General features: G+C 43.8%; 1 protein-coding gene across 2 annotated transcripts; it reads left to right on the top strand.

Moving 5' to 3' along the window:
• The first annotated feature begins 3,742 nt into the window (after positions 1-3,742).
• KLHL8 (kelch like family member 8) lies at positions 3,743-24,616 on the top strand. Of its 2 annotated transcripts, none has more exons than XM_030491487.1 (10): positions 3,743-3,856; positions 8,963-9,206; positions 12,626-12,946; positions 15,465-15,651; positions 16,326-16,469; positions 18,080-18,191; positions 20,244-20,412; positions 21,303-21,462; positions 22,362-22,563; positions 23,026-24,616. In XM_030491487.1, the coding sequence occupies exons 2-10, from the start codon at positions 9,003-9,005 to the stop codon at positions 23,147-23,149; spliced, it is 1,623 nt and encodes a 540-aa protein (XP_030347347.1). In that variant the 5' UTR covers positions 3,743-3,856; positions 8,963-9,002; the 3' UTR covers positions 23,150-24,616. The 2 variants fall into 2 exon arrangements, with proteins under 2 accessions (XP_030347347.1, XP_030347346.1); XM_030491486.1 differs by having other exon boundaries at positions 12,398-12,946.
• Positions 24,617-24,913: the final 297 nt, after the last annotated feature.

Below are 24,913 nucleotides of genomic sequence, written 5' to 3'. Positions count from 1 at the left end.
TTTGTGGGTTGAAGGCCTGATCAAACTATTACTGAAGTCAATGGGAGCCTTTTCGATGGTTTCCAGGGGTGTTGGATGAGAGCCACAATACATTACAAAGTAGTATCACTAGTTCTCCAACCAGAAATAAGAGCACAAAGACAATAGTTTCTCATTTAGAATAGCAATCTGCCCAAAGATTCTTCCTACCTTTTTACAGAACACAGCAACGACCTTGCTCCAATCCCCAGTGTTCATCTCAGGAAGCCGGGAGGTAAGATTTCCTACAACTTCTTAAGTGTCAGGCTGTCATCTTGAAGAGAACCAATCTGGGGAAGTAAAGCAGCTGCCAAGCTGGACATCATGGACACACGATGTAGAAACTATGAGGCCAATAAAGAATAATAGTGCGCATTACAATAGGTGGCAAGGAAAAAACTGGAAAACACAAAGCTCTGACAAACTGATGTTCCCATCAGACCATCAGCTTTGTGCCTGTGGCTCCCGAGGCCTGCTGGGAAGCCCCCTTCTTAACCCTCTGAGCAAGAGGCCTGTCTGCTCATGGCTAGCAGTGTCTCTGCCATGTACATACAGGTTAGTACCTTTCAAACACATGAATAGGTTTCAGGAGGATTGCTTGGGGGGTATTCAGGAAAATAGCCCCTAAGGCATTGGTGAATTTGAATTTTCTGAGATACATTTATGCAAAACCTAAACCACTTTGTGTTGATCAAAACTAGCGCACTCTGGGCAGTTCAGCCCATCTCGTAATTATTTCAGCTGTTTGCTAATGAATTTTCACCACCTCTGACCTCTATGAAATACATGATGGGGTGGGGTGGGGATAAAAACCCAAACTCATTAAACAGTTCTGGTTTAGATAGTAATGATTTTCCCATGGGTGATGTTCTGTTTTTTTCTCAAACAGGCCAGCTCAAATAGCAGTGTTATTTAACATTTTTTGCCTTTAAAAACTCCAAAAAAAATGGCATTTCCTCCCAAACATAGTGTATATGTATTCTGTTTGGAACTGTAAACCTCCAGCCACTCATTCTCAGATAAGCACGGATTTATAAAACACCTTCCTGCTTTTCAGCAGAATTGTGTTGTATTCGGGGAAAAAAGGAAATCCTAGGATTATTACGCACATCTATAGAGGTGAACTTGGCATGGAAGCATGAGAGCCCAGGTTTCAACTCTGTGGTATGTAGCTGGAAAAACTATTCAGCTATTTAGCTGTCGGGCTGGAGGCAGAGGGCATTTTCAGCTAGCTAGCTGTGCTTGGTTTTGTGCAAGGCAGTTATTTAAGAAGACTCTGTACTTCCCAGGGCATGTCTTTCTTTAATAAGGTCTGTCTTCGATTCTAACAGCTTGTAAAATATTCCCAGCCAACTCTTTTCAAGTTCTCAAGTCAAGTTTTAAGCAAAACTGGACCAAGACTTACCCTTATTGCTCCACAAGCAGAGAGAGACACTACAAACAAACAAACAGATTGAAACAAACCTGGGGGAAGCGTTTAATGTGGAAACGTATTTCTGCACTGAAGGGGGTGTATGGCAGCACTGTGTGAGATATGTATATATATACTGAGTGCACAGATGGGGAGGAAGGAGCTGGTACAGCCTTTTCCTCTCTCTCCGAACTCACAGAGAGCAGTTCCTCCAAAATCAGAAGCTGGATCACTCTGATCTGTATTACCTAGGAGACTGCACCACTTTGGATTTTGTGGGGACAGGGTGATGGTATTTCTCAGGAACTGTGCTGCCTGCCTCTGCTTCCCATCGAATGGCAGCTTTGTTGTATGCCAAGAGGAAAGGAGATAAGCTTTGGTACACAGCATTGAACCAGAAAAGGGAAACACGGTTATGAGAAAATATCAAGCCAAGAGGCTCATTTTCACAGTGGACCTGTCCTGGGATGGATGGCTAGTGTGGACCCAGCAGCACTCGTGTGTCTACTCATGTGCAAATCTTGGGGTTTTTTTTAAATTGGCCTGGAAAATGTATTTTCCACAGAAACTACTCTCTAATGGAAAGAGAATAGTCAGACACCAAATACAGCAAGAAGAGCAACTATTCTCATATGGCAGCTCATACAAGTGGAGCTGGCACAGAGGATTAGATACCCCATGCAGCCATCACCTCTTGCCGACCTCTGTTTTCCTCTGTCCAAAAAGACGAAGCCAAGCACAGCCAGGGCAACTGCCGTCAGCAACGCTGCACCAAAGCCTGCCCTTGGAGCAGCAGCAGCTGCTTTGTGCCATCACCATGAATTGCCTGAACTAAAATAAACCCTGCCGCTGGCCCACTGTTAGATAGTAAAGGAGCGCATGTTCCTGTTTTTACCGCAAAGCTTGCCTTCTCCCCCCTCTTCCAAACACAAACATGCAGCTGCCTCCCCTCAACGTGTGGCTTTGCCCATGTTTGTTCAAAGACAACCCTTGAACTATTGGTGCTGCAGCATGCTCCAGCCAGCCCTCACACCACCATATTCCTGCCAGATCAGATACAGCACAGCTCCAGTGAAATGCCAAGAGACACAAGAAACACTGGATCAGCTCGGACACGGACCAAACCCTTCCTTCTCACATCTAGGTGGTGACCAGTCACTAGCACTGTCCCTCAGGGCTTGGTATTGGGGCCAGTGTTGTTTAATATCTTTATTAATGATCTGGATGAGGGGATTGAGCGCACCCTCAGTAAATTTGAAGACGACACCAAGCTGGGCAAGAGTGTTGATCTGCTTGAGGATAGGAAGGCTCTGCAGAGGGCTCTGCACAGCCTGGATCTGGACTGGCTGTGGCCAGTGCTATGACGTTCAACAAGGCAAAGTGCCAGGTCTTGCACTTGGGCCACAACAACCCATGGAACGCTACAGGCTTGGGGAAGAGTGGCTGGAAAGCTGCCCAAAGGAAAAGGACCTGGGGGTGCTGATTGATGGAGCTGAACAGGAGCAGCTTGTGCCCAGGCAAACAAGAAGGCCAACAGCATCCTGGCCTGTATCAGCAATAGTGTGGCCAGCAGGGCCAGGGCAGTGATCATCGCCCTGTGCTGGGCACCGGTGAGGCTGCACCTCAAATCCTCTGCTCAGTTCTGGGCCCTCACTGCAAGAGAGACATTGAGGTGCTGGAGCAGGGCCAGAGAAGGGCAACGAAGCTGGTGAAGGGTCTGGAGCACAAGTGTGTGAGGAACGGCTCAGGGACCTCGGCTTGTTTAGTCTGGAGAGAGAAGGTTCAGGAAGGACCTTATCACTCTCTACAAATGCCTGAGAGGAGGATGGAGTGAGGTGGGGTCAGTCTCTTCTCCCAGGTTACAAGTGACAGGACAAGAGGAAACGGCCTCAAGCTGCACCAGAGGAGGGTTAGTCTGGATAACAGGAAAAATTTCTTCACCGAGAGGGTGATCAGGCATTGGAACAGGCTGCCCAGGGCAGTGGTGGACTCACTGTCCCTGGCAGCGTTCAAAACCTGTGTAGATGAGCCCCTCAGTGACATGGTTTAGTGGCGGACTTAGCAGTGCTGGGGCAACCGTTAGACCTGATGATCTTAAACGTGTTTTCCCACCCAGCTGATGCTATGTTTCTCATAACGGGGTTCACGGGGGGGGTACAGAAGCGCTGGTATCCCCCAACGTCGCAGCCCAGGCACGGCAGGCACACAGACACCATGCCCCCACCGGGGCCCGCCGGACCGCGCTGCCCAACAGCCACCCTCCAGCCCCGCCGCAGCCACAACCGCCATCCCGCCCTCCCCGGCACCGCGCATGCGCCCCGGCACGGCACGGCACGGCACACCGCCCCGCCCCGCGCGGGGCTGCGCGTCCGCCTCCCTCCGTGCCCCCGGGCGGGCGGCACTCCGCCGGAGCCGGCTCCGCGGCAGGTGAGCGGGGCGGGCAGCGGGAGGGTAGGAACCGTGTCTCTCGTCCCACCCGGCGGGGCTGCACCCCGCGCTCCCCGGCCCTTCCCCCGCCGTCGCGCTCCCGCCCCTCGCCGTCGCACCGCGTTCGTCCCCGGTCAGGGCCTGCCGCCATGGTGGGTTGCCCCTGCCTTTATGTAACTGGCGCCCCTCCCCTCAGGTGTAACGGGAAGCGGTCCTGCTTGCTGTGGCGCGGGCGGCCGGTCGGGGTGGCTTTTCCTCCTCCTCCTTCTCCTCAGAGCCCTCTGAAACACCCCTGCCCGCCCGCCTCACGGGAGGGCGGCCGGACCCCGCTCCTTTAGCCGCGGCGGCAACGGGCCCGGGCCCGTTTCACTGCTAAGTATTGGCCCAGCCGGCTTCAGAGACCCAGACTGAGCGTGGTGTCTTGTGAATCAACCTAGAATTGGTGCAAGTCCGCCGGGGCTGGATTATGTCCCTTGCAAGAGCATCCAAGGGCAGCATGCTGCCCGGACTAGCCTCGCCTCAGCATCACTGAGCTTATTCTGTGAGAGGCACGCACGGAGTGCTCACAAGGGCTCACCGAGCTCTTGAATCGTATGGTTGCCATACGATTCCAGCACAGAGACAAAAACACACAAACCGAGCTGGGAGTCCACACGTTTCAGGATGCTGCATGTAATTCACTGTTGTGGAGAGTGCAGCCTAAGAAACTAGTGCCCTGGTGAGCTTACTGCTGAGGTCTTGTGATGAATAACAAGCAGTCACTTAAGTTACCCCAAGCCAAATATTTCTTGTTTTAAAAAACAGCAAGAAATTACCTGTTGCCACTGGGGAGAGCCGTAGGAGTTCTTAACCTCCCCTTCCCTCTCTTCTCAGATAAGAATTTCAGATGCACAACTCTGCCAGCTCTTTATATTGCCTGCTTGAGTTTCCTTCCTGCTTTGATAAGTGCCACTTTCCCATCTCCACTCAAGCCAATTGCTTACTGACTGCTGGGACGTATCAGCTAATCAAGCTCTTATCTGTAAGAGGTGTGGAGATAGTTCACAAACCAAATATGGCCTGATAGTTCATAGAGCTGCATTTCCTCCTTGCCTAGTTGTTCCTATGTGTTCTGCTGTAGTAAAAATTATAAAACTCAGAGGTACCTGACTTTCTGTGCCTGTTGCAAAGGCTTCTGGCAGTATAACCAAGAAACTAGTCACACACACGTGACTGTAGAAAAGTACCTCAGCAGGTAAAATAGCTCATCAAATGTTAACAAGCTAAAATAACAACACGTGTGTCACATAGGCTTTGATTGCTTGTAGTGGAGGTTAAGCTGCAAAAGGTTCAGCCACCTTCTTTAAGCAATTGGTTCTGAGGATTTTGAGTTAGTTTGGGCTGATTCCCCTGTAATCTTTGTGTGCTGTGTAAGAAGATGTGTCCACTTTGAAATGTGCCAAGATTGTACCTGTAGTTTGTGTGCAGCATGTGTTTAGCAGTGTACTCATGACCTGGTTTGTTTTATAAATGGTTAATGAGATGTCAGGAACCTAGCATCGAGTTTTCTAGTTGGCCACTTATTTGTAAAAACAAGTTTAATCAGAGTGGTCACAAGAGGACACAATTGTTGTGTAATTACTGCCAGTAATTTGATGTGAGGCAGCGTAGCACCGTGTTAGCCAACGTCTTAGTTCTTCCTCAGCAGGCTTCACCAAACAGATTTTGTAATAGTAGTTTCCTGCATCAATAGTTATAGCTTCTTGGGTTGTGAAACCTTTTATTTTGTATTACTTCTGCCCCCTCCTGATTTCAAACAGATTTTGAAGGAGTCTTACAGCTCTGGGATAAAAGGAAGTTGATACTGCTTCATGGTTTGAGCTGTTTGACCTGTGAGTGTAACATGAGGGGGCAGCCTCAGTGAATCTCAGCTCTAGATGGGAGAATATGATGATGGTTGGCAGCTAAGGCAGAGAGCCCTGAGAGGATGGGGCTGGTCGGTGTGTGGGAAATGGTGTTGGGCTACAGCTCTGGGATGCTCTGGTGGGTACCATGCCTTGATTTACATGTCCAGGATAAAGGGCAGCTGGTAAATTACTTGAAAATTATTTTACACTCTCTTAACACTTCCCAGGAAGGGCTGAACTAAACACTGCCATGGAGACCATTAAACTATTGTTATTTTTAATCAGGTCCTTCAGAGAAGACAGTAGTGCCTCTCCTTGGTAAGGGCCTGTTCTGTGTTCTTAGGAATAAATAAAAGTTTTATTACACATCTACCAACACTTCATTATGCTCCCAAGAATTGCAGTGGGTTTTCTTTTATGTTCTACTTTTTGGATATTCCCGAGGTTACCTTGCATAAATAAAGCACCACTTAAGTGAAGTGATACACCTGTATCTGCAAAGCAGTCCTTCACTGGTTTGGGGCTTCTGATGGGTTTTGATGGTTGTTCTGAAGCGAAAGTAAACCAAGTGTAAGTAAATCATGGCATATGATTTTTGTTTTGTTATGTTTTTGATTATGCAAAATTGATCAGAATTGTCAGTCTGTCATCCCATAAAGCCCAGAAGACATATAGCCTTTTGGGTGTTCAGTGGAAACTGGGATTAAACCTCAGCAGAACTTTGTTGAGTGTATCCATGTTGGGTCAGAGGAAGTAGGGAAGAAGCTATTTCAAAACAGGATTAAGGGATTGCCAGGCAGAATGATTTCCAAACTGAGATTTTATCTGACTATGGATATTCATGCTCTACAAAATACCTTTTTGGTCCTGGTACTGTTGCATTTTTCCAAGAAAGTGTTTTCACTTTCTTGGCATTCACTGTTCATGTGTCTACAGCACTGATGGGGTTTTGGTTATGGAAGCAGATGAAAGATGGTGCCAACATTTCACTGTTTTCTGAACTACCCGTGTGACAAGTAACACGGAACAATAATACATAACAGGTTTTGCTACAAAGAGCTTTTGGAATACTGAAAGGATCTAGAAATTTTATGTTAGTGGTGTTTAAGAAAATTTTTAATGAATTTCTACAAAAGAAAGCCTGGTAATATTAAACAAGCTAAACCAGTTAGGTGTGTGGTTTCTGATTTTTTTTTCCCCCTGTTAAGTTATCTTTCTGCTGAAAAGTACAGTAGGCTTAGGCTTGAAACTTGACCTTTCCCATGTTTTCCAGCCTTGTCTGTTTTGATCTAATTAGCATGGGCATCTGAGCAGTTTTGTGTGAGGTTTCCATAACTCCTTTGATGGGATCGGTGAATGGAGAATGGGAGAGCACCGTGGTTTTTCTACACTATTATTTTTATCTATCAGGTTTTTTCCCCGTGTTCCTTCTTGGTGATGCAGTTGTAACCAGACTGAACAGCAAACAGCTCCTTGTGCAGTCCCTGCCAAAGCTGCTGCTTGGCTGCAGTTTGTACTGCAGCTGCCTTCTGCCTTTCCCACTTCCTTCCCTCTGTCTCTTCCTCAGCTCTGCCAGCTGCCCTCTTTTCAAATGTTCAGGTTTTCTTAGTACAACACAGGACAACAGCTAAACTTGTTCTGTTCGCTAGATTAAATTGGAGAAGATCTTGTCGCTGCATATGCTTATCTAATCTTGTGGTCAGCAGCACCAGCACAGAATTATCTGCAGAGACTCATCAGGCTCTATATTAGACAAGTTAGTTTTACTCAGCCACATGAACAGACTTGTATATATTTGTATGCATGCAGTCTGGATATACTAGAGTCACTTCTAAAACCTCCCTGCTCACAGGGCTACAAACTCTGCCTTTTACAGAAGGCAAATTTCTCATCTTCTTCAATTACAAGGCCCTTTTGTTTCCTGAGTGAGGCTACCTGCCGTTCCCTGCACAGATCACGATGTGATTTTTGTTCATCTTGTGGGTGGGTAAACAAAATTACGTATAGGATAGTTGGTGAAACTTCGCCTGTATCTTGATTTCTCCTGGGTTTTTGCCTTCTTTTTTCCCAACTTCAGTACCACTGCTCATAAAAAGCTTTGGATTTAGAGGTACCATAATATCTCTCTCATCTGAACACCGTCTAGAGGGAATCTTGGTTTTGTTTCTTTTCTGTATCACTGAAATGTCTTCCTCCCTTGTGTCAGTGGAAGAACAAGGAGGATCGCTCTTTCTGGGACACTGTCTCCCAAGGTAGCTGATGGGGGAGGAGGCCATGTACTCCAGCATCTAGGTTGGCTTGTTGGCCAGGATTCCTGGTGTTTAATTTCATGACAAGGGAAAACAGAGCGATGTTCATTCATGTCCTACCATCCTACCACTAATGTCTTCCATTTCTTTTAGTTTCAAAATTATTTGAAGCATTTTACCTCAGCCGAACGTGTGACTTAAGGAATTTTACATGTAATTCAGTTTCAGATTTAGCTAGAATGTCTGAATCGAAATTGCTTCATTTTAGGATTTTACTGTTTTTTGGGTTGTTGGAGAATTAAGATAACATGCTTATGCTCTGACTTCCCATCCCTGCTTGCTTTTCTAAGTTTGACAGCGAGGAATAGCTAGGGACCAGAACACCAACTCTGCAGTCTGAAACAGCTGCACTCTGGGAACAGCAAACATCATCAATATTTCTAAATATTTAACTTGAACAAGACGATTGCTGACTTGCTCTCAGCAAACAATGGTGAGCTATAAACAATGCGTGCTTTGTTTTTTTATTCAGACAGTTACCCCTTCATGGAAAGTGTCAAGCAGCTGTCTACAAGGAATAACAAATGATGTTATGACTGAGGCACTTCCTTTAGTTTCCTTAGCATCAATCACTTTCTTTGATGGTCACTTACACTCTTAATATAGTCTCTTTCAAGAAGTGCGGGCAACAAGTTCACAGACAATGGCTTTTCCTAAATCTGCATGCATAGGATTCCTGACTGTGTGTCTTTTTTCCTCCTTCTCCTCCCACCTTCCCGAAGTAAGAATATAGGTAGTATTTATAACATGTAATCACAGTGTTAGGTACCAGCAGTACCTAATGTTTCATCTGCTTTTTTTGTGGGTTTTTCGGGTTTGGTTTTGTGGTTTTTTTTGAAACAGGAAAATGAACAGAACTTAACTGCATTTTAGGACTTGATTCCTGATGGGCTGGATTTTTGTCTTGACAGGGGTTTTTGAAGATTGACGCAGTGAAAGAAGAAACAGCCAATGGCTTCAGAATCTATGGTCCCAGAGCAGGGAAAACAACATCTGGTAAAGGGAAAAAGGCGGCAGCAGCAGCAAACTAGGTCTTCCAACAGTGACGCTGAAGATGACATCTTTGTATTTGAAGCAAATGAGGCTTGGAAGGATTTTCACAGCTCTCTTCTTCACTTCTTTGAAGCTGGAGAGCTCTGCGATGTTACGCTGAAGGTGATACTGTCATACATTCATTGCATTTAGCAGTCTGAAGATTAAGCTGTGAATAAGTGTGCTGGAGCTGGCGGTGAATTTGGGCATGGGTATGGAAGCCATAGAATACCTTTTGAATCTGAAGCATCTCTACATATGTTTGTTTTTTTCTTATTTAGGAAGTTTACAACTGAAATGTAAACACGTAAATTCTTGACAGTCTTGAGAGAGGAAGTTCATGACTTTGACCCAATTTGCCTGCTAAGCAAGTTCCCACAGTTGATCAGTATATTACTGTGCAGTTTCAGCTCCTTGTAGCCTCCTTGCCTCTCACACACTTTCATCCCCCATTTTATGTCTGTTTTTGCATTCTGCATTGCTTTGCTAGATCTGTCCTGGCAAACAGGATTTCTGGAACAAATCTAGCTTCCAGCATTCTCAAAGGGGAAAAAAAAAAGCCGACAGACAGTCATGTTCTACGGCTGATGAAAGAGTAAAGGAGGAAGAGGAAACCAGTTTTAGGATTCTTGCATAGCATTGCTTTAATGCTTTCTTTGTAACTCATCTGTATGTTACTTATATCCTGATCACAATAAATTTATATCTAGCATCCGTAACAGTGGTTGCCAGTGCCTACAAATATGAAGTGTCAGTTAGCTGGGCATCTTAGTAGTGCAAAATAGTTATTTAAGAAAAAGAGATGAAGGAGAGTTGCTCCAAGAGCAAATGACAGATGCCTTTAAGAGAAATAATTTGTCTGCTGCTTTTACTATTAGATATTAACAGGGAAGATCCTTGACAGATGTGTGTCCCTGCTGCTCCCCCATTAGGCAGCCCATCTTTCTAAAATGGGAATCTGTGAGAGGAAGAGGGTATCTCTCCCTCCTGCCGCGGTGGACAACAGAAGTAGAATAAGCAAGAACATTGTTCTGTTCTGCTCTGCAGCAGGTATTAGGTCGCAGGCACTGAGCAGTCACTAGAATAGGTGCAGTGACTCATAACAGTTCAGGTAATGCTCATAGAACACAGAACGACAATACTGAAGCTGCTCCAGGCAGCACGAGAGCCATGAAGCAGAACTTGCCTGATTGTTCATCATCAGATCTTTTCACATATGTCATTTTAAAAGGTGGCTTGGGGAAGAAGGTGCATGTCAGAACTCTTAACAACCCTCTTGCCTTTTTTTGACATCATCCTCACTTTTCTCCCTTTCCACTCACCCTTGCAAAAAAGGTAGAAAGTCTTATTTTATAAACAGTTCAATGTATACTCCTGCTAGGGAAACTTGGCTTGGAAAATACACTTTACTGTGGCTGCATTGTAACTTTCCCTAAGTTAGGCTTGTATTAATGTCCATTTGTATTATTTGTGCGGAGCTACATTGGTAGTTTAAGAGTATTAGATTGCGTGACTTGGCTTCCAGTCTGCAAGTGGAGAATACGATCAGTGGAGGCTAGAGCAGCTGTGTACATCTTACCGTAAGGCTTCTGAAGTCAGTGATTTTCAAGTAACTGGTAATAAAACTTGAACTAGAATTTTCTGGAGGGCTTGATTTTTCTTTCTGTAGTGCTCAGGCATTTCTCATGTTTTAGGAATAACTACGGCTCTACTGAACTTTCCGCTTTTGTGCGTGACCTCTGATAGTGAGCAGTTCTGTCATTGGTGTTGTCAGGCCAATTATTGATTTAACTGCTGGCTCTTAAAATCCGATAGTTACTAACTGGAGGGGAATTCCAATTTCAAAATACCAAGAACATGCTAGATATTTTAAATTTAAGAGATTCAAAAATTCAAAAGAAAGATCTAATTAGAGAGTGGGATGATGGGCAGAATAAAAATCTCTGAAGGTGAAAACGGCCTAGGAGCTTTCCCTGAGAACAGCAGACCAGCTGGGAGCATCTTTTTGCGTCAGCACTGTAATTAGTTGGAGTGCTGCTGTAACAGTGACAAACCGTGGGAACACACAGGGAGACTTCCTCTGCTCCAAAGGTTTAAAATCTGGCATTTCACCTACTATAATGCTACTGTCATATGAACAGCTCCCTGCTAGAAGGTGGAGAGTGACAGATGCATACCATCTGCTTTTCTCCTGTTGGTTTGGGTTTTTGTTCACTTGGTAGGTCTATGAATTGTTCCTTCTGGAGTGATCTGATTAAGTCATACCGAACCATCTATCTTTTCCTCTCTTTTAATCTGTGTACTGTTTCATACGTGTTTGCTTTCTGCGCTTGACTTACTACTCACCAGGCAGGTTACATGAGTGATAATACACGCTTTTACGGGTAGAGCTACTGTGTATTGAATTTGAGCTAGAAAAAACCTCCAAATTATCCTTTAGAATGTAATACCCTTTTTATTTTTTTGAAATTGCAAGATAGCTCAGTAACACCTTCATCTGACAGGGAACATGCAATTCAAGTCTGTCAGGGAAACCGGTTACTTAAGTCATACACCCCCTTATGTTAGTGCAGACTGCAGAATGACAAATGCTGTAAGCAAGCACTCCTGTAATACAAATTAGCAGTGTTTACAGTCTCATTTTAATGTAATTGAATTCTGTAGTTTTGTTAGTGAAAAGCTTATTTTGCACATTTTCTGATCAGAATTTTGAAAAAGACATTGTCTTTTTGGGGAATACTCTATCTTTTGTAGCTAAACACCTTCTAAAAATCTTGAAGTGATTGGTAACTTTCAGTAATCCCTGTAATAGCTGTTACTGCGGTGGTTTTACAGGAATTTGCTTCTATAAACAGCTTTATCAGTTCCTCAACAGTAATACAAGTCCCAAGGTTTAAATTAAGTAATCTAAAAATGTCACTTCACAATCCCCCTCATCTCTGAATACACATAAAACAAACAAGAGCCTAGCAGTCTCCTGTCTCCAAGACGCATCTAGAAGGTTTCTAAGGATGTTTCATTTAAAAAACAGGACACAGCTCCTACAGAAGAGTTCAGCACATCAGTGCTATTGCTTTCTTGCGTTACAGCCTTGCCCTACTCTGGCAGCCAAGTTACAGCTCAGATCTGATTGGGATACATTGATCGATGTCAGAACTACAGGGCAAATGGAGTTAATTTGTTTGAACAAAATACAGTAGCTCAGTACATATTGAGTTCAGAATTCTTATTTCAGCTTAACTGTCCGTCCTTTCATAGCTGAAACTGACATTCCAGTAAAAGATTAGGGGGTTTTTTGTTCTTTTTTTTTTCAGGTTGGTTCAAAACTTATCTCCTGCCACAAACTGGTGCTAGCTTGTGTTATACCTTACTTCAGAGCCATGTTCCTCTCAGAAATGGCTGAAGCCAAGCAGACGTTGATTGAGATCAGGGACTTTGATGGCGATGCAATAGAAGACCTAGTGAAGTTTGTGTACTCCTCCCGGCTTACTCTGACGGTGGATAACGTCCAGCCTCTCTTGTACGCTGCTTGCATTCTGCAGGTGGAACTGGTAGCAAAGGCATGCTGTGAATACATGAAGCTGCACTTCCATCCTTCCAACTGCCTGGCAGTCAGGGCATTTGCAGAGAGCCACAACCGCATTGACTTGATGGAAATGGCGGATCAGTATGCTTGCCAACATTTCACAGAGGTGGTGGAGTGCGAAGATTTTGTGAGTGTGTCACCACAGCACCTCCATAAACTCCTGTCCTCCAGTGACCTGAATATTGAAAATGAAAAGCAAGTTTACAACGCTGCTATCAAGTGGCTGCTAGCCAATCCACAGCATCATGCCACATGGCTGGATGAAATACTTGCCCAGGTAGGGCAGACCACAGTTCCGGGTGTCTGTCTCATCACTGGTTTAGATTTATAATCAACTGTTTGTACTTAGGTAGATCTCAAGATTAAATATGTTCTTACCAGTTGGTGACTTATCTGGTATTTACAGTTGTGAGTTGATAGTGGAAGCAGGTTAAATCTCTTGACTATCAGGAAGAAGTGGTATTCTCCAGTTTCTGTAGAGAGGAATACTTTATGCTCATGGCTGGGAGGTGGGGAGCCAACAAAAAGCTGCATCCTTGTTAGAGCAGAAACTCCTTATTTACACATAGTGGAGAGCAAAGCCATCACTTCACTTGGTTTGATACTACTACAGCCTGAAATGCTCGCTTCTCTTGCTGGTAGGAATCTGTACTTAAAAAAGGAGACCAAAGCTGCTGAGGTTTTTTACGTGGCAAGGAAAGTAAAACTGTAATGGAGATGTGTCCTAGCAAGTTGTGCTACTTCTAGAATATTCCATATATTTAATTAACAAAAGACCAAGATGTGTTAGCCCAGTGAGCAGGCTAGGAAACATACTCCAGACCCTTCCGTGTTCACTAGACTAGCACTACTGGTTACCTGTAGAATCCAAAAGGAGTTGGCAGTTTAATCATCTAGACTTGATATGAGTCCTCTTCTTCTGAAAGAAACACACACGAGTATCAAAAGGTCACTCAGTTGAACTTATCTAAATACCCTCAGTTATTCAAGCTCTATATGTGCTGGTTATGGGAGTTTAAAATACAGTATTTGAGATAGGTATGGAGAACCTGTGCTGGCAAAGAGGGCGCTACATGCTGCAAAATGCACTATGATCTTAGCAGGTAGGATCAACTGTGCTGTTTCAGGTAGCACTGAACTCCAACTTGAATATTTTGCATTGGCAGAATTGCTAATATTGGTGTCATGTGAGTAACAAGAGGTCTACTGACATACTGCTGTCGTTGTCTTCATGCATCATTTTTCACACTTCCTGGTAAAAAGATCACAATTGTTTTCCAAAACCTTTCAGTTTCATCTAGACAAGCATAAGATTTTTGGTACAAAAAAAACCTTCTTTAGTACACTGTCATTAAATTCATAAGCAATATAATTTTAGATTTAAAAAAATAATAAGTCTTATTACCCAATTATGCTAGCAGAAGAGATTTACAGCTTTATTCTAGTCATGAAAACCAGAGTCTAGAACAAAGCAATGAAAAAGTAAGCCCCTTCCTGTAAATGTGGGTTATTTGCCAGAGTATATGGAGCCATCAGTTGATCTGAATATTAGTGCTAGGAGAAAACATGACAGGGCTTCTTGACAGTTATTATCCACATCATAACCAGCCTTACAGGTTTTGCTGTTATAACGAAGCTCTGGATTTGTCAGCCTTGAATTCTTACCGCATCACTAACCTCACAAGTCTGTTAGCAGGGCTATCATGGTGCTTTTAATCAGTCTAAAATAAGCTGGGCCAAAGTAAATGAAGAAGTGGGACTGAAAGCAACTGGGCAAGGAAGAACTGGTACAGACGCTTACTTGAAGACAGGGACACCTGCCAGCCATATAACAGCACAATCCTGCTGCTCTGAGAAGCACTGCAGATACTGGACTTCTTCACCATTGCCTCTGAACTAACTGGGAGCTGCTTGACAGCATAGACTCCAAACCTTAGGAAGTCAGATGCTGGTTTACTTCAGTTCCCCCCTACTAACACATCCCACCTTTGTGCCTGATTGTACTTCATAGTCCTCACTGTTTCTCTCACATGATAATGTGAGGATAAATGAAAGGTTTGCTGAAATAAATAGCTGTGGGGAAAAGGACATTTCAAGGCAGTCTTGGAGAAGCTCAGCTTAATTCAGATCTGCTCTGTCGCTGGGGATTGCTCTGGGCAGTGAATACCTGTAGTTGCACCCAGAAGGACCCTTCCATTCCTCCACCTGGTCACCAGCTCTCTTCTGGGGAACTACAGGAAGGAAACATAGAAACAAAAAATTAGCTCTCGAGGTGTTTTTTTGTTTGGTTTTGTTTTTAAAATCCTGTAGTCAGGTCCACACCAGAGAAGGGTGTTACTACACTAGCAATACCTCCCTTGAGAGAAACTTAGTTCACGCTGACAGTGTTTCCTTTTTGATTTGCCACCCAAAGAAAATGAACCATTCTAGCAAAAGGCCTTTGACGCTGGCATAGCAATGAGCTGAAAATCCATGCCCTCAGCAGACTAACCTGCCATGGGCTATCCTGGTAAAGTCACAGGTACTGCCTCCATCACACCAGGCGGGTGCCTGGGGCAAGGGATAGTTCTCCACTGCTGCTTAAATGCAAATGGTTGTCGCAAACATTTGTCACTAAAAAAGAACTGTTCATATCGCTGTTACTCTGGAAAAAAACTATGAAAGCCTCTCTTTTTAGTGAGGAGCGTGGGGCTGCCAGCTGGCTCAGAAGCTGCTGTCTGTTACGCGTGTGTCACTGTAAATGGTGAGACTCACTCAGTTCAGCCAGTTACTCCAACTGTGTTCATTTCTGTCAGGTACGGCTGCCTCTCTTGCCCATTTGTTTCCTTATGGGTGTTGTGGCAAAGGAAGAGATTGTCAAGCAGAATCTAAAATGTAGGGATTTGCTGGATGAAGCAAGAAACTACCACCTTCACCTGAGCAGCAGGGCAGTGCCAGACTTTGAGTACTCCATTCGCACAACACCAAGGAAGCAGACTGCTGGTAATTAAATGTGTGTCTGATTATCCAGTAGGAAGTGGTGTGGAGAAAAGGCAGCACATCTGTGCAGGGTTAGCTGGCTTGGTATAAATGGTTGTTAATGACTTAATGCAAAATTGGGAAAGCCATTGGTTACCTTTCTGGTAATTAGGTAATGTGCTGCATTTTCCTAGCAGAACTTTAGCAGTCATTTTGTTTGTTTAAATCATTATTTATCCTGATTAGCTCTGTCTGTATTAAAGCCAGAACTGTTAAGTGTGGTATGACCAGGCAGTATGCTCAAAACTATACTGAAAACAACAGACACTTACCTTTTGGTGTGAGAAGGTTGAGCTAACTTTTAAACTCTGGCTAACCTACATCAAAAGTAAGTGATGAATATTAGACTGCAAATCCTAGATTTTGTTAAACATAACAATTGTTTATCTCTCTAAGCAAAATCACAAAAAGCATATTTAAAATATGCATTGTTTTTGCAAGAGCACAGATAGTTAATTGGCATAGCAGCATGCCAAGCAAAGGCCAAAATCCAACAGCCAGTTATGGAGGGCAACAGCCATGCCCTTTGAAGGGAAATACAACTTCTCCCAAACTACATAATTTCAGTTCACTCTGCTATACGACTTTATCCCCCTTCTTCCTGCTAGTTTTCTGGAAACCTCTTTTGTCTTCTTCAGGTGTGTTGTTCTGTGTTGGTGGCAGAGGTGGATCAGGCGACCCATTTCGGAGCATTGAATGCTACTCTATCAGTAAGAACAACTGGTTCTTCGGCCCCGAAATGAACAGCAGGAGAAGGCACGTGGGTGTGATCTCTGTGGGAGGTCAGTAACCCCATTCAAGCAACCCTGTTGAAAAGGCACTTGTTTGATGGAATTGGTACTTTTACTAGTTCTACTTGCAGTACTTCTACTACTTTACTTGCTTAACTATTGGATATTCTTCAATTTAGTAAAGCTTCTTCCCATTAAGAGGTTTTAATTCTGAAACAATCTGAGAACAGGCTTACTGAAAAAAACATGACTGTGAACTGAGCTGGGGCTGTTCAGCCTGGAGAAGGCTCCAGGGCCTGTAGCAATAGGACAAGGGGTCCTATTTTGAAATAAAGGAAGGAAGATAGATTTTTTTACAATGAGGGTAGTGAAACACTTGAACAGCTTGTCCTGAGAGGTAGTAGATGCCACATCCCTGGAGCAAGGTCAGGCAGGACGGGGCTCTCTGAGGAACCTGATCTAGTTGAAGGTGCCCCTGCTCATTGCAGGACGGTTGGACTAGGTGACCTTCAAAGGTCCCTTTCAACTCAAACTAGTCTATGAGTCTATGAACTGTATACAGCCTCTTGCCTTAATATGTGATACATGTTTTTAAATCCATTTACAAAGAAATGGCCTTACACAGCAGAGTTACCCGAATTTGCTAGTGCTCATACTAGCTCTCTTCATACTTAAATCTATACAGGCAAGTCACTAAGACCATAACTCTTCCAAGGAGAGACCTACCTTTATTTTCGGGTCTCCGTCTTCTGAAACCATGCAGTCCAGGGCAGCTTAGCACCCATGATCATAGCACCATAGAATGGTTTGGGTTGGAAGGGACCTTAAAAATCATCTAGTCCCAACCCTCCCTGCCATGGGCAGGGACACCTTCCACTAGACCAGCTTGCCCAAAGCCCCATCCAACCTGGCCTTGAACACTGCCAGGGATGGGGCAGCCACAGCTTCTCTGGGCACCCTGTGCCAGTGCCTCAGCACCCTCACAGGGAAGAATTTTTTCCTAGTATCTAATCTAAATCTACCTTCTTTCAGTTTAAAGTCATTCTCCCTTGTCCTATCACTACATGCCCTTGTAAAAAGTCTCTTTCCAGCACTTTTGTAGGCCCCCTTTAGATACTGGAAGGCTGCTCTAAGGTTCCCCTCCCCGAGCCTTCTCCAGGCTGAACAAGCCCAACTCAGCCTGTCTTCACAGGAGAGATGCTCCAGCCCTCTGACCATCTTCATGGCCTTCCTCTGGATTCACTCCAGCAGGTCCACATCCTTCTTATGTTGCGCTTAGGATGCAACTTTTCCTTGTACATGGTAGCCCCTGTGTCGCTGCAGCAGAACAGAGATCTTCCCCTCCCTTCCCGCCTTGAAAATCTGGTGAGACCGATAAAAATACCCAAAACTGATCTGACCTGAAGTACTCAACTCCTGAGATTTTTTTTGTCTACATAACCTCAAGATTTGTAGAACAGTCCACATTAGAGCAGACCTCTGGTTGAGCACAGCATTTAAAAGTACAAAGTCCATACTTGTTAAAGTCCTGATATTGACAACATTTGAAAACATTCACCTTGGAGCTTTTTGTCTCCAGGTAGGCAGGGATGTTTATTACATAAGTAGAACCTGAAATATTGCCAAGCAATATCTGTTTCAAAAGATGTTTATATGTTCAGGTAAAGTCTATGCAGTAGGTGGACATGATGGAAATGAACACTTGGGAAGCATGGAAGTATTTGATCCTCTCACAAACAAGTGGATGATGAAGGCATCAATGAACACGAAGAGGTACGTGTCCCGTGATCCAAAATTTAAGCCCTAATCTGTAACAGATGATATTTTGCTGATGCTGAAAAAAATCATGTCATCCTGCCTTTGCGTTTCCAAACTTTGATGGTTTTAGGATTCTTTTTTTTTCTTATTCTGGGGCTTCATGCTAGTACACAGCTTTATTTACTAGCTGTAAAGCAAACACGAATCTGCATCACATACTTGCATCTATCACATATTTGCACAAACACAAAGTTGTGTGTAACATACTGCAAGTATTTCAGTGCAAACCTGCATAATCCCTGGCTGGTAGCAGTGGTTATGTTTCTGCTTTGGCTTTCTTTTATTGCACTATTATCCTTTTCTTTTTTCCTTTTCTTGGGGGCCTGGCTTTTGGAGCACTGAGCTCTTCGTAGTCCAGCTGTGCTTACATTCCAATATCTAGGGCCTGTCTGCTATGCCCAGTAAAGAACTCACAACTGACTAACTGGTTCTGTGGGGGCTTTTTGCTCTTTTTAAGAATGAGCAAGACAATTGCCAGCAGAACACACACAGTGAAATACTTCATGCCCAGGAAACAAATAGCTGCCTATGCTTTTGCCACAAAAGGCCAGAAGAACTAAAACATTGAAAGTCAGACTGAGGATTTTGCTTGCCTTTTGACATTTAAGATTCTTTTAAGGAGCTACTGGACTTGGAGATCTGTATTTCTTTGTTTCCGCTGTTGTTTAAATCAACCTCTTTAATTCTACATTCCATTTTGTTATTTGTTGTTTCTAAAAGCATTGTGTAAAAGTAGGATAAAAATACTGAGCATGGCTAAGTCCTAAAGCTGTGACTTAATCAAAGTAAAGACCCAGACTCCCAGAAGCGTCTTCTTGCTCCACTTCCTCCCTTCTGCCACCACCCAGCAGCAAACATCAGCCCTACACTTCTGTGACATTTCTTACTCAATGCCTTGGTAAATGAAAGGGCTGCTGTGCCTTGGCTACACTTCACTCCCATTCACAGAGGGGGTGCTGGAGAACTTAATTGAGTGAAAACTGCCACCATTGATGGTGTCTGTGTTTTCTGCTGAGGCATGAGGCAATTTAAGGTAAGCCCAGGATACTGTCACGATGTTTGTTCTGTAGAAAGATTGTGCCTCCCTTGCTCCTGCCTCTGTATCGGTGAGCGTGCCCTCTGTGTAATGAGACAAGAGTGTTCTCAGTGAAATGGTAAATCACCTGTCTTGGCAGTTAAAGCAGAAACTTAATGCTTTCATTAGAGACCATGCTTTCCATTTTGTAGTACTGATTGTATGCTCATATTGGCTCATATTCAGTAGAAAAAAAAATAATCTGACAACTACTTTAAGACAGACCTATTGGAAAATAATAGAATGGAAAAAATTGCAATTAAATCTTGCTAGAGTTCAGTCATCTAATATCTGGTACAGGTTTCCCTTTTAATACGTATCAATATCACCCCCCAAAAATCATCCCAAATCGTAGCAGCAGCTATACCAACGAAGTTAAAACCAGCAGGTTTTGTTCTCCATCAGATACAATAAAAAAAGGTAGGAGATGTGAAATTCAGTACCGGCATAGAGAAACCCAAGTAGCTAAGATGGTGTCACATATCCAAGCATATAAGTGGAGGACTTGGGCTCTAAGTGACATGCAGTCAAAACAGGATTCCATGCCTCCCTGCCTTTAGTTTTTTATTGTTTTTGAAACAGGAGCTTTGTCTTTTTGCAGTCTAAAAATATTCCAGCTGCAACAGTCCTGTTTGTGGATCACACAGTAACATACAGGTACCTGGGAAAGCTGAGGTGAAGGTGAGATAAAACTCTCAATGGGAGGCTGCAAACATAGAAAAGACTTTGAGGATAAAGCTGCAAGCCTGGCCCACGTGTGCCTGCCACAGTCACTGGTCATTGTTTATTATAAACTGCACTTTTAAAATCTTCATTACTTTTTCCCCATAGTTTGAAGCAGCTGCCAGTAGGTAACATTGCACTTCATGTGTCTTTCCCATGCCCTTTCCCTAAGGATTTGCACTGAGGTATTGATCCTATGATTTTCTTAGGAGAGGAATCGCCCTTGCCTCTTTGGGTGGCCCCATTTATGCAATAGGAGGTTTGGATGACAACACTTGCTTCAGTGATGTGGAAAGATACGACATTGATTCCGATTGCTGGAGTGCGGTTGCCCCAATGAACACTCCTAGGGGAGGAGTCGGCTCCGTAGCCCTTGTGGTAAGTGACTGCTTCCTCCCAGGCTGGGGCCGACCAAGGCACTGGCCTGCTTCTCACATCTGCTTTTATAAGGCAGAACACAAACCAAAAGGCAGCTGGTGGGTCTGAGCACCTCCAGTCATCAAAATCCTATGGAACTGTGCGCAAGGTGAGGAGGATATTTAGGATAATGCTCTTATCAAATTGAACTACATGCCCTGTTTCAGCAGTATTTGAGGTACTGGGAGCAAGTAGCAGGACCATTCTAACATCAGGCTAATATCTCATGTCTCACTCAGAAGACTGGTTGGTCATGGTTACTATGTTTAAAGGTAGTGAATGCATCTGCACTTAAATCCCCCTGTCGCCATGTTTGCTCTGCAAATATTTGTCCTTTTACTTAAAGCTTTATCTTGAAAGTTTTGCCAACAATTCTTTCCTAATTAAAAGGATCTTTAATAGCATTGATCCCGTAGTAGATAAATGATCAGGTTCCTGGGGAATAAACAATACATGTTAAGGCTTATTATGCAATTCAAAGTAGTATAATCAAGTTTTTCTGCATAGGGACACCATGGGAAGACTAGTCAAGATTATTAGTGAAATACCTGAAAACCATGGCTCAAGGTTACTCTTATCTAAAGAGTCTGAAGTACACACTGGTTGATCTAATAGTTTCACTTAAACAATGCCTTTATAACCTTTATAATCTACAAAACTACGTAACTTTTTCACTTTAATTGCAGGAGAGCATTGTTAGATAAATCTGTTGTTGGAATTCTTACATAGAAGTAAATAATTGGGACTGTATCGCTATCCCACATTTGCCTATAATTTTAACAAGGCATATGAAATGCTGAGTAAATACATACACATTACACATAATCTTTCTTTATACAACTGTTTTCCAGAACCATGTTTATGCTGTGGGTGGCAATGACGGTGTAGCGTCTCTTTCCAGTGTGGAGAAATACGATCCCCATTTGGATAAGTGGATGGAAGTGAAAGAGATGGGCCAGCGAAGAGCTGGCAATGGTGTCAGCGAGCTCCATGGCTGCCTGTACGTTGTCGGTGAGTAGAGATGTGGCATTTTGTAGTGCTGTCTCTGCCAAATACTGGCATTTGGAAAGGGCTGCTGTTGACAGAGGAACTGTGGAACAGATAGACCTGAGTTCTTGGGCAGGAGAAGAATGCAAGCACAACCAGGGCATGCTTAAATGAAAGGATGTTAGCAAGGAAGTAGAAAGCAGTTCCTAACCCGCATTTCAGGAGGCCTATACTGTTCAGGGCAGTTTGTCCATATAGAAAATCCTCTCAAGACTCACTAATCTTGAGTTTCCTTTTAGGAAAATGATTCTTAAGTTCACATACTTTTAAAGCACTCTAGTTCTATTTTGAGCTTAAGCAGTAGCTTTTTCACACAGTGATTACACTTATTCCACAGCCTGTTGTCCTAGGCCTGTCTTCATCTGCTCTACCTTGCATTTACCTGCTTTCCTGAGGGAGGAAGATGCCAGGTAGATATCCCATAGTGGTACTGCAGTGCTCTGCCTAGTGTATCATCATAAGTGATTAAAAAAGCTTTGAGTAAAGTGCTCTCCTGACAGCTGCCCCAGCAAGGGGAATGCAGCACTGAAGTCTTACTTGAGGAATTCTTTCCTACTCAAGTATTCGGCAGTGCTGTAATTTGAAAACACCACAAGAATGTGTTTTGCTTAAGCCAAAATAAATCAGGCTCATCCTTTTACTTGTCTTAAGGTTTTTTCTGCTCCAAATTAGAAGTTGTTCATTGTAACTATGTGTTAAATGCATTCAAGGAGAAAAACAATAGAAACACCTCTCCTTGCAGCTTGAGTAGAACACTGCTGTCACTGTGGGTGATGCTTACGCGGTGACAGGAGGGACAGCTGTTAGATTAAGTTTTAGCACTAGAAGTGGCTAAAACCTGACAATGTGATGATTCTTTGCAGGTGGCTTTGACGACAACTCTCCGCTGAGCTCGGTGGAGCGGTTCGACCCGCGCAGTAACAAGTGGGAGTATGTGGCAGAGCTTACAACTCCTAGGGGTGGTGTTGGCATAGCGACACTGATGGGTAAAATCTTTGCAGTTGGAGGTCATAATGGCAACGTGTACCTGAATACAGTGGAGGCATTTGATCCCATAGTGAATAGGTAATTTAAAATGCTTTATTTGGCTTAAGACAGTGAAATCAGCCTGTATGAAAACGTAATAGAAATAGTGTGCAGCAGGAGTCTAGCTGTTGTTTCCTGGTAGTATTGAGTAATATCCATGACTAGCTACATTTATGCCACTAGGTTCTTCTTGTAAATACTTAAGCACCTCCTCTTTCTTCCTCCTCTCCATCCCTTGTCCTCTTCCCTTCATTCAATAAGAATCTGGATCCTTCTGGTTGTTTCAATCTGATTTCACACTAAGTTTACCAGTGAAATAATAAGAATAAACTAGCGGGGTGTATTACTGTGCAGAGTAAACAGCTAGGTTGTGTAAGAGAATTTCAGATGACCTTGGAAGGTCCCTTCCAACCCGTACTACTCTGTGATTCCAACACAGAAAAGAAACACTCAGAAAGGACAGGAGCTTACTTTTGTTGTTTCCTCTGCCATCTTCTTCAGGTGGGAACTCGTCGGCTCCGTGTCGCACTGCAGGGCAGGGGCCGGCGTGGCTGTGTGCTCTTGTCTCAGCAGCCAGATCCGGGACGTGGGCCAGGGATCCAGCAACGTTGTTGACTGCATGTGAGCTCTGCTGCCTCCTCCAAATTCCAGAGGAATGAGAGTAGGGAGGCACTGCAGAGCTTTTAAACACCGTGTTTTGTATGGTAGGTTAAGAAATAAACCCAATACATTTTCATTGTGAAAATGTTACCTTCTGCAACTGTAAAGCTTTTGGTGGCTGTCTACCAACAGTGATACAGAAAAGCCTGTGAAAACATAGAATACAAGTGTGACTCACAGGAGAAAACCTGCCAAGAGCTGCAATCATCCCGTTTTTGAGAGGCTCTAATTTTAGAATAATTTGAGGCAGCTGTTGCAGGGGCTCTGTTGAACTGTAAACCAGGCATGGGGTGAGTGAGGAGGGAGGGCAGCGGTTTGTACTGCTGAGCCTTACCCAACAGCCCTGCCACACGTTTTCTGGGGGACTCGAGTGCCATTTAATAGAACCTATTTTCAGGAATAGAGTCTTAAACATTTCCTAATTACAAGATCTTTGTAATACAAAGCATCTCAAGTTTTAGAAGGTAACGACATCCCTGTTGCACGCTAAGGTAACTGAGACAAAGTTCACTGCCCACCTCCCAGGGGGCTGCTGGCAGCAGTGGAAATTGCAGGTACTCCATCTGAAGCGTGTCTTTCCAAGTACTTTCTCAAAGTTAATACATTCGTTAGAAAGCTGAAAGGATTCTTGACCTGAATTTAGCCACGGGAACACTGGAATTCTGAAGTCTTCAATAAAATTTGTAGTAACTACTGTCCCCCACCAAAGGCAAGTTTCTGTTTAGACATCATTCCTGAAGTAACCAGTGTAATTTGTGCTGACAGTGTGTGAAACTGTGGTCTTCAGTGGTGTCTGAATCACCATTTTTATACAATTGGAAACACAGAATAAAAGTTGCAGTATTCTGTAAAGACCTTTAAATAGAACTCCAGGAGGTGAGATGTCCAGTTTCAGTATCCAGTAGTCGTAACTCCAGAGGTACTGGCTCTTTTAAGGGAGTTAAGCCAGGAAGCTTACCCTCAGAACAGGTAGATGACTTAAAGCTTACATAAACCAAAGAGAATCACTTGATGAGAAGAACTGGAAATAAACCAGTACTTACATAAAAAATTTAAGTAGAAACTCGACAGTGCTGTGTTAGAGGTGTCTTGCATGAAGCCAGAAACCCTGCATTCTGAGTAAAGTACAGCTGGAAAGACAGCAGATTCCTGTTCCTGCTTCACCTTGAACAGAACAACAACCGACAATCCTTTGTGACCAAAGTTTCACCTTACCAGCTTGTTCCAAGCGACCAGGAAGAGCAGCAGACTCCTCTGCATTCAGTACCAGGGAAGAGGCAGGACAGCAAGAGCGTAAGGCACAGGCATGTTTTGTTGTTACCATCATTTTAGCTTTTCTGTTTCATGTGGCTTGCACTTCGGTAGCGCCCAGGGACAAAGCGAACGGTACTGTAAATAATGAAACATTGCAATAAATCGTTTGTACTTCAAAGCACCTTGTTTATAGTATGACTGGAGCGTGCTGTTGTGGGGAAACATTACACCATTGAGTATTTTTACCTGGTCTAGTAGAACGTGTTCCTGCCCATGGCTGGGGGTTGGAACTGGATGATCCTTAAGGTCCCTTCTAACCCAAACCATTCTATGATTCTCAATAGGGAGCCTTTGTCAGCAGGGAAAATCCTGTATTACAGCCACGAGCCATACTACCCTGCCACTGTGGCTCTTGATCTGACTAGTAGGGGTGGTAAGAAAAGGTGCAAGTTCCCTCTGTGGAACTGAACAAGTT

This window comes from Strigops habroptila, chromosome 7 (genome assembly GCF_004027225.2).
Source record: "Strigops habroptila isolate Jane chromosome 7, bStrHab1.2.pri, whole genome shotgun sequence".
Taxonomy (NCBI): Eukaryota; Metazoa; Chordata; class Aves; order Psittaciformes; family Psittacidae; genus Strigops; species Strigops habroptila.
Note: the sequence above shows the minus strand (reverse complement) of the source record. Positions and strands in the feature narration are given on the sequence as shown.